We start from the raw sequence: 15,720 nt of genomic DNA, 5'->3' as shown, positions 1-15,720 counted from the left end.
GTGTGTGTGTGGAGATGAGGAGTGGGGTGTGTGTGTGTTGGGTGTTGGAGCTGTGTGTGTGTGTGTGTGTGCCGTGAAGCATTCACACATGCTGATTTAAGGGCCCCTGACTGGTGTGGCCCCAGGACAGCCAGGCCCTGTCACCCTCTTGCCTTCCACAACGTGATGGAGTGTTGTTCTCTCTCTTTTTTTCTCTCTCTCTCTCTCTTTTTTTCTTTCCTTTCTTGTCCCACTCCTCTTTTTTCCTCATCGTTCTCCTCCTCTGCTTTTCTTTAGTCTGGTGAGTCGGGGGAAAGGCTGTGGAATTGGTCCAAGATGTAAATGTGGTTTCAATATCAAGGAAGGCAAAAGGTCCCCCAACTCTCTCTCTTTCTCTCTCTCTCTTTCTGTTTCTCTCTCTTTTCACCTTGTGAAGGGAGAGAGGTAGAAGAGAGGGGTGGGTGGTGACAGAGCCTGTGCCCAGTGTTGGAGCACTGGTGTGGGTAAGCCAGAAAATTTTACAGATATGAATCAAAGTCATAAGCACTTTGGCTCACTTAATTAAACCCAGACGAAGAAATTCGTAAATACATATAAAGATGTATTATAATCCAAAACAGATAGAGATTTAGTTTGAGATGGATTATGCGTAATTTAGGTATTCCAGGTTTGACAGGAAACATAATGTTGCTATGAATATAAATCTCCTCTCTACTGTTTGGAATTGTATAGTCCAGGCTACCTGTTGTCTGTAGCTCTAGGTCACAGATCCAGAAAAAGTCTGTAGCTCTAGGTGAAAGATCCAGAAAAGGTGTGTGACAACACAGACTAGATACTGAGTAGATCCTCACGTGGAGCTGCCAAACCCATCCACTGAGGCTCCCTCTCCTCTCTCCGTGGACTCTTGTGGTCAGGCTGATGAGCCAGAGCCGCGGGGAAACCACCACCACATCTCCCAGAGAGGAATAATTCCCTGACTAGCCACAATCAGGAGGTATCAGTGTCCAATCTGGCCCCCTCCAGAAATGAAAGGCTGACTGAAGTAGAAGCCGAGCTGTGAAGCTGCTGGTGTTTGGATACAATATACTGGTGTTGAGGTTGGTGTGGAGGTTACAGAAGGTTACCCCTCTCATTGCCTCCACTGCTCACTTAGACTTATATATATATATATATATATATATATATATATATAGGACTATATGTAGGACCTTTAAACATTCTACAGTGCGTACAAGTTTTAGTTTAAAAAATTAAAACTGACACCCAAAGTAGAAAATTAGCATGCTAGCCAGCTAGCTTAGAATAGCACTCACTCGAAATAGCACTCAAGAGGTGCTGAATCTCACATGTGCAAATCAGTGAAAGAATGTCATCATAGCAAGCAGATGTCATGGTGCATCCAAGACAACTGGAATTCTACACATACTGTAGTCCCGTTAAGGTTACCCAGATAAAGCCGCAGTCCCAGCCGCAGCCGGAGTCTCTAGCAGCTGTAGCGAGGCCTATGGCTGGGTTTGGCTAGGCATGCAGGGGGAAGACACACCACAGGAAGCCTGGAGCAAATCTAGCAGAGATACTAGCCATGGATGAGTTTGTGGAAGTCTGCAGTCCAACATTCAGACCACGTTATTGGATAATTATCATGGGACAAGAAATGATTAGCAAAGATGGCTATGACGAATGTGGAGAGAGAGAGAGAGAGAGAGAGAGAGAGAGACATCGAGGAGTAGGAGGAGGAGTGAGAGGGTTAATTTCACCAGCTGTGATCAGCCTATTTTTCATCTTTATCTCTCATGACTTTTTTCCCGCCCTTCTTTTGTCACGCCGGTGAAAGACGATGCCAACACACACCCACACACACACACTGCTGGTCTGGGCTTGTGTGAAACCGGTGCTGTAATAAAAAAAAGAAGAGAATAGAAAAAGAAATGAAACAGAAACACGAAGCAAAGCTTTGCACCATGGTGACACATTTAAAGCTTTCCCCATAATAATGAGATCTTATCTGCCATTGTGATTGAGTGGGGTTCAAATGTGTGTGTACATTTGTGTAAGTGTGTGTGTGTGTACACCTGTGGTTGGATATGTGCACATGTGTGTGTGAGTGTGTGTGTGTGTGTGTGTGTGTGTGTGGTGTGTGTGCGTGTGTGTATGTCTGTGTGTGGCGTGTGTGAAATGTGTGGCTGCAGCAGGGTATGACAAAGGTGCGGGCAGCTGCTGACAGCATATTGCACACACTGGAGGAGAGAGGCAAAAAGAGATACAGAGAGAGAGAGAGAAAAGAGAGAGAGAGAGAGAGAGAGAGAGAGAGAGAGAGAGAAAAGAGAGAGAGAGATAGAGAGATAGGAGCTGTGTTAATGGATTGACCCTGTACTGTTACCTTGTGCCGACACCGGAGTGGAGTGGAGTGGACCCCCAGCAATCTCAGTTTCACTCAGAGTCGCCTAATCTTTTCTCATTTTCACTCACTCATTCACTCACACACTCATTCACTCACACACTCACACACTCATTCACTCACACACTCACTCACTCCCTTCTGTTGTTGTGTCGGCTGTGGTGACACACTCTATCACTGTATCCCCTCACCTCTGTGTGTGTGTGTGTGTGTGTGTGTGTGTGTCTGTGCAGAATTCCATGAAGGTGATGTTCAAGTGTTTGTGGAAGAACTGTGAAAAGGTCCTCAGCACGTCCTCAGGGATCCAAAGGCACATTCGCACTGTCCACCTGGGGTAGGTCATCCGTCTGGCCTGTCCAATCAGGACACACTGTCTGGTCAACTGATTGTCTGTCCGTTTCAGTTATTTTATAGGAATATTTGAGATCATTTGTACAGAACAATATTCCCGTCTCCTCTTGTCCCATTCCATCTGTCTGTGTTTGTCTGATTATCGGTCACTTCTGTCCATGTCTACGCTGTGTTCTCTACGGCCCTGTCTTGTCCTGTTTTTCCCATCTTCCCACTATTTTCCCTTCAGTCCTGTTGTATTAACCGGAATGCTGATGGTCACTGGTCTCTGTGTCATGCTGCGTCCACCTGTTCCACTCTGTCCACCAGAGGGCCGCGTTCTGTAATGACCTAATCTGTCCTAGTCTGTGTTTTGAGGAGATGCTCATCAGCTGCTCTTTTCTGTCCAATCAAATTGCTATTTTTTCATTGGGTCCAGTTCTGTTATTGTGTTGCTGTTAGTTGTTGTGTGTGGTTGTGTGATCATGGATGATGTGACGTTCTGTTACCCACCAGGTTTTGCACGCCGTTTTCTCATCGGATCTCTTGCCTCATTTGTTCTGATCTGACCCGGTCCTGTCAAGTCTGCTGGCCCGGTTCTGTTGTCTTGGCCACAGATGAGTGCTCTGTCCAGACTCCAGACTGAGGCTTGGCTCTGGCTTCTGGAGTATTCTGTGTTCTCATTGATGAGGGTGTGGCTCGTTAGTGAAGTCTTGCAGAGCTGATCAAGCCAGCGCAAATGGGAGCAGGCAAGCTGGGGAGGCAAGCCCCTTTAGGGAGCTAGGGGGGACCAACTTCAAACATGCTGTAAATACATTGCAATAATTAGTGATAATTAAAAACACCGCTTGAAACTCTAACTCCCTCCAATTTGAGACACAACATGATTAGGTATGATATGCTGTGGGGGAGAGCTGAGCCAATTATATCCTGAGAACCCAGATTCTGCACAACTCAGCAATAAAATGCTGTTGCACTGGCACTTAAGTAGTCAAAAAACACAAGTTTTTGCTTGTTCTGTTATCTGATTGGCCTGACAACAAGCAAAGTTGGTAAGAACCTTATGAAGACCTGAGAAGACGGACATATTACATCGATTAGATTTATCCTTATCCTGCACCTGGGATGTGCACATTGATTGGCATTGGTTGAAGTGCGAAGCCTACAGATGTGACGTAACGCTGTCGTCCTTCCCTGAGCCGTTTGTGAGGCACGTGGAGCCGTTCCAGCGGGCAGGACTGGGCAGCACTCTCTAGGCGGGCAGGACTAGGCAGCCCTCTCTAAGCGGGCAGGACTGGGCGGTGAAGGGGCAGAGACAAGCGCATAAAAAACGCTAGATCACATTTTATGTGGCTGGTCCCCTGCAGTCTATTTACACACACACAGATTATGTAACTGTTGAAACTCTGTTCACTACAAGTCATGGTTAAGGGTAGGGTAGGGTTAGGGGCTAGGCTTAGGGGCTGGGGTTGGTTAAAATGATGTTGAATTAACAGTTGGAAAGACAGGCCGTGAATGTCAACAAACCACCAGTAACGTCTCCATGGGCAGACTGTCCAAATAAAGTGCTACCAAACATTTGGATGAGCGACGCAGGCGCAGGCACAGAGACAGACGCTCCTGTTGGTGCACCACTCTGACACACACAGAGACTGGAGAGAGCCAGGGCCCAGCTGGGTACCTCACAGCGCCCTCTTGTGGTCGGATGTGAGATGGACTGGAAATGTGGCCTCCAATCCACAAAAACAACATTGTGTCCAGGGACGGTCTGTCTAGTTTACACTAATAGACTGGAATTAAAAGGTTCACTGAAGGCATTTAGGGCACTGTGATTCCTCATCTGTTCTGATGCTCTGGATTGCTTGCAGACCAGTATAAAAGCATTCTTTTACTCTTTTTGCCTCAATGTGAGTAATATCGAACACACGCTAACAATAAGTGTGCACTGCAATAACTGGGAATTGTTTGCAATTGGCAATAATTACACAATTAAAATCATTCTTCTTCCTCTCTCTTTCTCTCTCTCTCTCTCTCTCTCTCCACACCCCCCCGGTCAGGCGGAACAGTGACTCAGACTACAGCGACGGCGAGGAAGACTTCTACTACACGGAGATCGAGGTTAACATGGACACACTGTCAGAGGGGCTGTCCAGCCTGACACCCACCTCCCCCACCACGGCCGGCCCACCCCCCATCTTCCCCCCACCAGTGACCTCTGACCTGCTGCTTCTGCCACGCTGCGACTCCGCCCACCACCACCAGGCCTTCCACACACCCCTCAGCCAATCGGCTCCCTCCGCACTCTGCCACATCCGCACTGACCACGCCTACCAGGTACAACAATGACCTTCCAGGGCAGTCTAGGGAATTGTGTCTTACAATATAAACTCAAAGTGGTGCCATGTGACCATGGCTGACCGCATCAGATGTGTGGTGCCACCTCTGTGTGTGTGTGTGGTTTGTGTTGCTCCGTGTCTTTGTCCCACTCCTGATGAGTCACCGTGAAGCTGGAGTTTTCTCTGACAGCTGACCGTGTAGGTGGTCTTATTTTATAGCTGTCTTCATGTCATAGGCCAACAATGTGTGCCCACATGCACAGGGAGACTAGCATGTTGATTAGTCCACCCCGCCTCTGAGTCATCAGATATATAAGTGTGTGAGTGTGTGTGTGGGGGTCATTTTATATGCGCCTGGAATCAGTTTCTATGGAAACCCCTGTGCAATCTGTGTTGATCTGCAAGTCCAGCCGCTGCACTGGACTTGTGTGGGTGAATGCATGTGAATGTGTGTGTGTGTGTGTATGTATCTGTGTGTGTGTGTGTGTGTGTGTGTGGGGGGGGTTATGTGTGTATGTGTATGCGGTGGGTGAGAGTGATTATGTGTGTGGGGGGAATGAGAGTGGTTATATACATAGGTGTGTGTGTGTGTGTGTGTGTGTGTGTGTGTGTGTGTGTGTGTGTGTGTGTGTGTGTGTGTATCTGTGTGTGGAGAGGGAGAGGGCAGTGTGTGTTTGTGGAGGCTGCTTCTCTCTCATTGTGTAACTTTGGGCAGTTGGAGAAGATAGAGCAACATTCTTTTAGGCAGAGACAGTGCAGTAATTCCAAGGCAGAATTCCAAGCCAGAATTCCGAGGCAAAATTCTAGGACAGAATTCTGAAACCAGGCTCTTTCCTCTGCTGCCAGTCCAGCACTCCTCTGCCTGAGTGACTCACCTACGCGCACCTGTGTTTTTCCAGGCCACTGCCCCTGTCAACATTCCCATTTCTTCCGAGACGATTGAGAGCGAGAATGGGATCAGTGTGTCCTGGCAGTCTCCCCCTGTCATTTTTAAAGGCTTACCGGTGAGCAGCCTGGCCAATCACCATCACCTTCACCATCACCAGAACTCCTCTTAACAGCCTCACCCCTCTACTCCATACTGCATACTCATCTATTCCATACTGTATATGCATCTACTCAATACTAAATACTCTGCATACTCATCTATTCCATACTGTATATGCATCTACTCAATACTAAATACTCTGCATACTGCTCTACTCTACATACTATTCCATGCCTCCCATACTCACCTTGTCCTTACTGCATATTACTCCTCTCCATACTGCACTATGTTCTTCTCAACACCCCCTTAGATTTTCCATATCATAAACTTTTCCTCTGCTTATCACATATAACTCACTCTTTCTTTCTCTCTCTCTATCACTCTCTCTCTCTTTCCTATAATCATGCCATGAGGCTTCACTATAATTTTCTAAATAACAGTGTTATTTGTCTAATATGCGGCAGACATATTAATATACCAGCTTGCACTGTTTACATGAATTGTCTTTTACTACTAAAATTCTAAAGTTCTGCAGTACTAAAGTTCATCTGTAGGCAGTGCTCTGGAACAGTGCCATGGAACAGAGCCGTTGCTGTGGGTTCTAGAGTCCCCTGCTTTGTGCTTGTGCTTCTCACATTGTTGCTTTTTGCTTTTGCATGACTTCCTGTTTCCTCCTCTCTACTTCTGCTCGCTAGCTTTTGGGTGAACCTGTCAGCTGCAGAACGCTGTGTGTGCGTGTTTGTGAGTATGTGTGTGTGTGTGTGTGTGTGTGTGTGTGTGTGTGTGTGTGTGTGCTTGTGCGTGCGTGTGTGCGTGTGTGTTTCTCCTCCTCTGCTGTTCAGTGGTACAGAAGCCCCAGATTCACCGGCACTGTGTAAGCGCGCTCAGCATAGTGTTACTGAACAGTCAAGCGAGCGTGCAGTTGCGAGAGTCTCTTCTGCTCTCAGAGTCTGAGGTGTAGCTGCCAAAAATGTGTCAGGAAGTATGAACAGAGTTTGAACTCCTCTCTACCCCGTTAGTGGTTTGGCCGCCATGCATGGCCGAGTCACCTTTACCCTTTGACCTCTGACCTGGTTTCTCTCTCTCTCTCTCCTCCCCCTCTCCCCTGCAGGGCCCGATGAGTCACATCCGCACTGTCAGCATCGGAGAGAAGAGGCAGCTGACCGCCGCTCACACCACCCTCAACAACAAGGCCCACCCCACCACCCCCACCCCCACCCCCAAACCGGCCTCTGGCACCAGGTACAGGAAGAGTGCGTGTGCGTGTGCGTGTGTGTGTGTGCGACTGCTTGTGTGTGTGTGGAGAGAGAGAGTGTGAGAGAAAGAGAGAGCGAGGGAGAGAGAGAGCGAAAGAGAGAGAGAGAGAGAGAGAGAGAGAGAGAGAGATTCTAGTTTCCGTGTTTATGTTTTCAGCCAGTTGTCATCCCGTGGTCCAATCAGGTGTCCTCCTGCTCACTCATGGTTCTTGACAACCCACCCCAGGAAGCCCCGCGGCGAGGCCAAGAAGTGCCGCAAGGTGTACGGCATGGAGAAGAGAGACCTGTGGTGCACGGCCTGCCGCTGGAAGAAAGCCTGCCAGCGCTTCATCGACTAAGCCCTGGTAAGAGACGCCACCCCTACGTGAGAGCTGGAGCCTGAGCCTGAGCCTGACCGATGCTTCTGCAGTCCAACCCGGTCCAGCCCAGTCCCAGTCCTTGGGTCCGGTTCTGGTTCCCCTCTCCGCAGCCTTTCCCCATCAGCAGGGGCTGGACACACTGCTGAGGTGAGGGCCCTAACTCTGGGACTGACTACTTTTTTCCCCCTTCCTCCACACCACCAGAGGGAGCTCCAACGCTCTAAACACCCTCAACCAGCAGAACACTGAAAATCAAATTTTATCTACTTCATACATAGAAAAAAAAAATGCTCAAAAATGTTTTCTTTTTTTAAAAGAGTTTTTTGACAAAACAAAGAACTGGCATATTTTGCATTATTGATAGTGTTGTTGGTGGACTTAAGCTGAATTTGTTTTTATTTCACCTTTCGAAAAGGAATTGAAAAGAAACAGCAAAGGAAGAAATATGTAACACACAAATCCTGATTCAGCAGTTTAAGATACTTGTTTATTGTTTTTTTTCTATGACTTTTATTTTGGTCTGTTTTCATTTGAAGACCGAGGTTGAAGATTTCCAGTTGTCTTTTTTTTTATCATTCTTGTGTAGCATTCTATAAACATGGCAGTCTTTACTGGTCAGAAAAAAAACAAGTAAGCTATGTTTTTGTTATCGGACTATTCATGCATTGATCTCCGCAACCTTCATTTGATCTTTGCAAAGATGACACAAGTCCCTGATTAGTGCTGAGTCTAGCACAGATCTGGTCCTGATCCAATACTGACCCGGTCCAAATCTGTCCGAGAATCGGCGTCTTCCGGAGGATTCCTCCTGATCAGCTGCACTAACTGTCACCATTTTTATCATGGACTCCCAGGAGAACCAAAGCCAAACCGGTGATCTTTGTCTAGTGCACAACCCCACCACTGATACACAGTGTCAGTAGGAGGCTTTCTTAGAATCCATTGCAGTTTGCCGGGAAGCAAATAAGACATGGTCATCATTATCAGATTGCTCAAACATAACCAGGAAATAAACATGCTCATTACAATCAGAAGCACCAAATAAAATCTTACATGTTTGAACAGATGCACACACACAAATATATAGAGTATATATATATATAAGGATATTTTTTTTCTTGTTTGTCTATGTACCTCTTTATCAATATGCACCTTGTTTTAGACAGATAGGCAGAGCTCCTTGAGTCGGACAGTTTTGAGTGTCCTCTTTAGCTGTAACTACATTGGATTTTGCAGCAGGCCCAGGAGTTTCACATACAAAGAATAGTATCCTTTTTGAGATGATTATATAAAGACACTTTTAGCATAGACCAATGTCTGCTCACTTTGATTCTTCTTTTTCTCTGCTTTTTTGGATTTTCTGTCTCACATGAAACAGGTTTCTGGTATTTTTTAGATAATCGTGTAGTTTTGTATTAAGAAAAAAACAAAAAGAAATCTATCAATCTACAGTATTACTACAGTCAATTATGCTTCAGCATCTCATTGCAGATAGAGCTATGATTAGCAAAGATTCCCTTATAGGATGCATGCCAAAGCAGGCGTAGATTCCAGACAGATGCTCTCTGGCTATTTGGATGTTGTCTTCTTCAGAAAATGCTAATTCAGATTAGAAGAACTGGAGACTAGAGTTTGGAATGTCCATTTTTTTGGATAGCCAAACTACAAGCCTACCGAAGCACAGGGGCTCAAGACTAAAGAGAAGGCGAAGAATTAAAACAGAATTGTAGTTGTGCACACAGTGAAAGACTGGGAGCATAAAATAAAGTGGGCAGACACCTGTCTTTTGGAACCTCTAGTTGCCAAATGCATTTTCATGAGAATTATAGTGTTCATTAGTCACCCTATCCTGTGAAGGGATTATTTGCTTCCCGTGAAACGCTTCCTCTGAATTGAACCATTTACACTCACAGTTTTTTTTTTTTGCTTGGAACGACAGATCACCGTTCCCTTAAATACTGTCTTGATTGTAGACACCTCTTTGAATGTAGTCTCTGCTGTATGTTGGCCTCTGCCAGTTCCTCTCTCTCTCCCTCTCTCTCTCTCTCTCTCCTCTCTCTCCTCCCTCTCGGCCTCTCTTGTCCACTGCGCTTTCCCTTTGAGTGAGTGCAGATTTGAGTGCCCGCCCTGCATGGTGACTCACACAAGACTGTTCACAGGCTCACACACACAATAGCAAGGGTCATCTCGCTCGCTCACAAGTGTGTACAGCGCTATTGGACTCCTCTTGCATGGACACACACCTCCTTTGAGCGGTCTCTAGGGCAACTATACAACCTACAGGAAGAGAACTAACTGGCCTAAATCCAGCCCAGACATCCAAGAGCCCTTTATACATACTCTACTGCCAGCAAATGGACAGGTTCAAATCAACACACCTGTCATTTACTATGGTATCATTAATTAAACAAGTTTGCATTCAAAGGCCTTTTATAACTACTGTATTAGTGATTGGCCAAGCCCATAAGCCCTAAACACCTTTATTAAAGATGCACTCCAGCCATTAATTAACCCTGGTAATGTCATTTTAGTTCCTAACACAGACATATTCATAAGTGCTTTTTAAAAAAAAAAAATCCCTTCATGAGCTAACTGTTCCGCCCCGGATGCATACAACTCTGCCTGGTTACCAAATCGGGTTGACAATGTCCTGAAATAGCTAACAATGCTGTGCTGTTGTAAGATAGTTAACTCTGACACATTAGCTTGCTTATCTTGGAAAGCTAAATGTGCCGATGTGTCCTCAGGAAAACTATTTTTCCAGGAATGATTCGGACAATTCCACCCCGCAGGTCAGGCCACGAGTTATTATTCTGAAACATCCACTAGTGTACTGCCCATCTGAACCAGAAAGACTCAGCTATGGTGTTTACTACTGTAGGTATTTCACCCATGTCTTTCGTAGGTATTTCACCCATGTTAACAAACCCCTAATGGACATGGACAAAGGTTCACAAGTAGATCTTGGCTGGAGTGGGTCTTTCAAAAGTGCATTAAGTAGCTATTTGCTTATTCAAGAGTACACTTGAATAAGTGTCAACAGTTATCCTTCAGATATATAGCATTGTTGTCTAGGTCCAGCAGCATTTATTTTTTCACAGCAAAACCCAGTGTCTATACTGGTGAGCTGGTGGCCATCGGTGCGGTTCTCTTCCTTGTCTGGGTCGGTGCTGACCCTCAGTTCAGAGGGGAGCTTAGTGTCTGTACTGGACAGAGTGAGGTTCTCTTTAAGGTCGTAATAGAAAAAAATAAAACATTCACTTCAAGTGCCAATGAGAAGAACATCACGAGGGAAAAGAAAAACAAAGCATTCATACATATAACACATGAAATCGAATTGCACTAACTTGTACTGCACAAAAGGCGTATTTTTTTTTTTTTTTTTTTTTTAATAATCAGAGCATTTTCTTTGTTTGTTTTTGAAGTTGAGAGTTGAGTTTATGGTCACAGGTTCACAACTGCCATGGGGTGCCAGAACAGAGGGCAAGGGACTGGGATGATTCCCTCAACCCCTGCTAAGCTATAAGCTGTGTGTGTGTGGGCGGTACTTTACGGCATTGAGCAGTCGTGACTCCTTCGTGTGGCCTATTCAGCATACTGTAGATAAGCAGTCTGAGTGTAAAACCCCTTTAGTGGCCGTTTGGTTGGTATCCAGGCTGCCGGTATCCTGAGGTTGTGTCACTGCCCTGCTCAATTGTAAAGTTGTGGATGATATAGAAAAAGAGATTAGGATTTCTGAACACACACACACACACACACACACACACACACACACACACACACACACACACACACACACACACACACACACACACACACACACTATCTATGTCTTACTGTAGATACTGTGCCTTTGGGAGATACTGCCCTGGTCACCTTTGCCTTAGCTTGCCATAATAGCAGTCATTCTTAGCTTAGCAATTTCCTCTAATAGTGCAGAGAGAAAATATTCTGGAAGGATCAGCCATTGGTGAAACATTCTAGAGCCTGAGATCTTTAATTCAAATTATTTGTTGTAAAATGGCTTCCAATGGAGCCCAGTTGGCTCCTACATTTGTGCCACCTGGTCCTATTGATGTTTTATGATAAAATGTACAACACTTTAATAGTGTATTGCTATCTTAAATATTTTATGTTGTGTTTTTATTTGGTATTTTTGGCTCTGAATTATTGTGTGAGGGGGGAGGTCAGAAGTTTTTAATATGCAGTGTCCTAATAGCTAATCATCTTTGTGGCAGATAGCAGCTGAGCTTGTTCCCATCCTATTTTTTCCCACAAACAAATTCATTGAGGTCACAGATTTCGAAAGTCTGGGCTATTCATGATAAGAATCTAAAAACTTGATAAGTGAGAGAAGATAGATGACAAACTAATAATATTTCTCTCTCAAAATGTATCATATGAGCGGTCTTGCACATTTTCAATGTATGTAAGGTAGGAACAGATGTTATTAGTGTGGGCTGGGAATACCGTACATAAACCAATGACAGACCAGAATTATACCCTACATCCCTAAACTAAAGCCAGTCAGATTCTTACTGGCCCACCTCTGGCCAATCAAAGGAACTCGTTGCTGTGTCTAGCAACTGACTAATGTGTGTCCATAGCCTCAAACATTTTTGAGAAGCAGAGCTTATTATCCAGTCTTATGTTTTGAATTGCACTAAAAGAAACAGAACATGCCTAAATATGACAAAAAGAATGGAAACAGGTCATATTTTTAAGTTCACTGGTTCTTGTCTGACAAAGAGAGACTCCTGTCAGAATGAGTTGTCAGGCAGTGACACAACTCTATGGATACTGTGCATCAATGTCAGGGTTTTCCTGGACACTATACAAAGGAAACCATTGAGAGCTGTTTCAGTTTCATTTTTGTCATAATTTTGTAATATGATATGGAAGCATTTTTGTTTTTGAGGAGATACAATTGTTAAATTTTTTAATGATTGAAAAGCTATAGTTGAAGAAACATGTAAATATATGTTGTATATTGTGGGTTACATGGCAAAGGGGAGATTAAAGAAAAAAAAAAGCAAAACAAAACAAACATTGAATGTAAAATCTACAAAAAGATATGCCTGTTCTATGTTTTGTTTCTTTTGTATAATTCTTGCCTCACCTATGGTGATCATCTTAGCCCGTTCTGACTTCCCTCTCTACTGTTAAACTATCAGCAGTTTTAACCAACAGCAGTGTTCTTGCATTTCTCTCAGTGAAGTAACACACTTCCAGTGTACTCCAGAATTAATTCAAGACTTGCTTTTTCTTTCGCTCTGTCTTTCTCTCCTCCTTTTCTCCTTTGCTCCAAATATTGATTTAAGTTAGAATGAATGTTTGGTTGTGTGTGTGTGTGTGTGTTTCTGTGTGTCTGTGTGTATGTGTATGAGTAAGCAAAATAAATGTAATAAATGTCAGACTTTTAAGATTTATTTTGCTTGTTTTCTTTTTTGAGGTTTTCATTTTATTGTTTTTAGGCGAGAGAAATTGTTGTGTACATTCCGATCTGCAACTACGCCATTGTCCCCCTTTTATGTTGTGTCCTCTGTCTATGTCTTTGTTTATACACAGTATATGTGTGTCCTCTCTCAATGTCTTGGTTTATACTAAGTGTTTGTGTGTGTGTGAGTGTGTGTCCATGTCTTGTGTTATTCTCAGTGTGTGTGTGTGTGTATTCTGTCTATGTCTTGGGTTATTCTCAGTGTGTTTGTGTGTGTGTGTGTGTATTCTGTCAATGTTTTGGGTTATACTAAGTGTGTGTGTGTGTGTGTGTGTGTGTGTGTTCTACCCATGTTTTGGGTTATACTGTGTGTGTCTCTGCTCCCTTCCACTGTGTCACTATCCATGACCTTACCCAGTGCATTAAGCTAAAGACCCAAGAAATGTGTAGAAATGTGTATGTCTTTATTTCTCTTTTTCTTTCTTTCTTTCATTCTTTCTTTCTGCCAGTCTTGTCTTTCTTACTTTCTTTCTGTCTGTCACTCCTCATTTGGATGATTATCTCTTTGTCAAAGACAAAAAATAGAGTGTATGTTTTTTTTTTTTTTTTTTTTGCTGTTAGCTCAACAGAGCAAAAATGTTTTGAATGCTTCCAGTGACTTTTTGATCAGCTCTGTGATCAAAAAACACTCTTATTTTCTTAACCTGCTCTCATTCTGGAAAGGCTATTTTTGTCCTGTTTTCATAGTTCCTGGCTAAACAATTTGTTTTCATCACATCTGCTTTAACTGATTTTTGTTTTTCTGAGATGGTTTTTGTTGACATTCTTCTTATTTTGCATGTCCACTTCTGTACTGTGTTGCCTGATAGGAACCTTGTTTGTGAATTGAGAGCGTTCACTGTAGTGTGTAAGGACAGTGTGGGAGGGTTGAGCGATGGGCGTGTGAGCGTGTGTTTGCGATTGCAGTTATGTAATGTTCTGATGCCTACAATGTGACGAGAGATGACAATAAATGTGGATCACACAGCCTCCCTGGACGGGTCTTTGACTGCTTGAGTTCCAGCTAAGCTTTCATCAGCTTTGCTAATTGTCTGTTTTATATGCACTGGTACGCCCTCTAGTGGTATGTAGGTAACATGCTTCCAAGTGCAGTTACATCCTATGAAGTGCAGGAATTTTATCATTTGTAGAAAAGATAATAAAATAGATTTGACATTCTGCCACGTAGACTCTGACGAAGACGTGGCAGAACATCGAAACGTTAGTCCCTTATGTTGGCACATTAAAATAAACATCTGAAGTTTAAACATCTGTGTTGCTCTGGTAAAACTCCTCTCTCTCGCTACAATTAGTCCTCTCACGTTGACACACCAGATAGTTATTTACAGAAGTGCGGAGGAACAACTGTTTTTCTACATAATAAAATAGATATTAGATCAATCCTTATTTATTATATCTATAGATTAAATCAAAATAAATGCAAATATTATTACAAGAAGAGCTACATTAGGGTAAGCATATGTTGTAGAGCCAGTTTACATCTACATAATATCTACTAAGGTCACTTAGTACACTTACATAAACAGGAAGAAGAAACAAACCAACACCACCATGTTGAGTACTTTATCAGCAGCACTTCCCAAATTTATTGAAACTGATTGGTTTTTGCGTATAATAATCAAGCTATTTCCACAAAACATGTAGTCAAAAAGGCTCCAAAAAGCGCATTCTAGGCCCTGTAGTCTTGGTCTCTTGTGACCAGAGTTTGTGAGTTCTCAAAACAATCACACACAGGACTTCAGCATGAAGCTCTTGTCTTCTCCCACAAAGATCATGAAAAAAACAAAAAAACTAGAGGGATATTCTTCCTCCTTGATTGTTTGATATTCAACACTTCATTTACGAAACACAGGTTTAGAGCAATGAACAAAAAAATGTCATATTCAAATGGTATCCCCAACAAAACAACAGTTTCAAGTGCAATCCTTCATGGACAGAAATACAACTCAAAACTTGTTGGAAAAAATAAATAATGTATTAATCTAATATATCATTACGGATTTATATATAGATTTATATATATATATGGAGGTATACACACTGCACTCGTTGTAAAGATCCAACCCAAAAGCTATATGCAAGAATGTGAAACCGTTATGTGTTATAATTTTTTTTCCTTCTAAGTATGACCATGACTATGGCTTCAGTTGTAGAATATATTCAAATATTCTTGTACAAGTCTGAAATCTCTTTCAGGAAATGATGGTTGAAAGATACTACTAATAATTGTAATTGTTCTTCCTTGTGTGGTTCCAGTTTTGCAGTTCAGTCAAAATGGGCCTCTAAAAAGCAGACTCTTACACAGCTTTGGTATGACAGACAGGGATTCAGGCGTGCAACGGTGAGAAGGGAAAGCAGGTCTGACACAAATAATAATTATAATAATAATAACAACAATAATAATAATAAAAAAAAAACATACAAAACAATACAAACAACCATTTACATCCCACTGCTTCAAATACACGTGATTAGTTCATAGTTAAAACAACAGGCTTTTCCCTCGTGATTTTATAGATGGCAACAATATACATACAAACAAAAAGCAAAATTGCCTTCTGGGTCAAGACATGTTTC

At 43.2% G+C, this 15,720-nt stretch overlaps 1 protein-coding gene across 1 annotated transcript in view; it reads left to right on the top strand.

Annotated features, from left to right (window-relative positions):
- The window catches only part of slc2a4rg (SLC2A4 regulator), a 64,612-nt gene extending 50,492 nt beyond the window's left edge, over nucleotides 1-14,120 (top strand). Inside the window, exons 6-10 of the mRNA XM_048240924.1 lie at nucleotides 2,611-2,711; nucleotides 4,765-5,041; nucleotides 5,943-6,047; nucleotides 7,143-7,273; nucleotides 7,514-14,120. Of these exons, the coding sequence (XP_048096881.1) occupies nucleotides 2,611-2,711; nucleotides 4,765-5,041; nucleotides 5,943-6,047; nucleotides 7,143-7,273; nucleotides 7,514-7,625 (726 nt within the window). The 3' untranslated portion in view covers nucleotides 7,626-14,120. The remainder of the gene's footprint in view (nucleotides 1-2,610; nucleotides 2,712-4,764; nucleotides 5,042-5,942; nucleotides 6,048-7,142; nucleotides 7,274-7,513) is intronic.
- The last annotated feature ends 1,600 nt before the right edge of the window (nucleotides 14,121-15,720 follow it).

The sequence above is a fragment of the Alosa alosa genome, chromosome 4, assembly GCF_017589495.1.
Source record: "Alosa alosa isolate M-15738 ecotype Scorff River chromosome 4, AALO_Geno_1.1, whole genome shotgun sequence".
NCBI lineage: Eukaryota > Metazoa > Chordata > Actinopteri > Clupeiformes > Clupeidae > Alosa > Alosa alosa.
The sequence above is the reverse complement of the archived record's forward strand: the minus strand, read 5'-3'. Positions and strand labels throughout refer to the sequence as shown.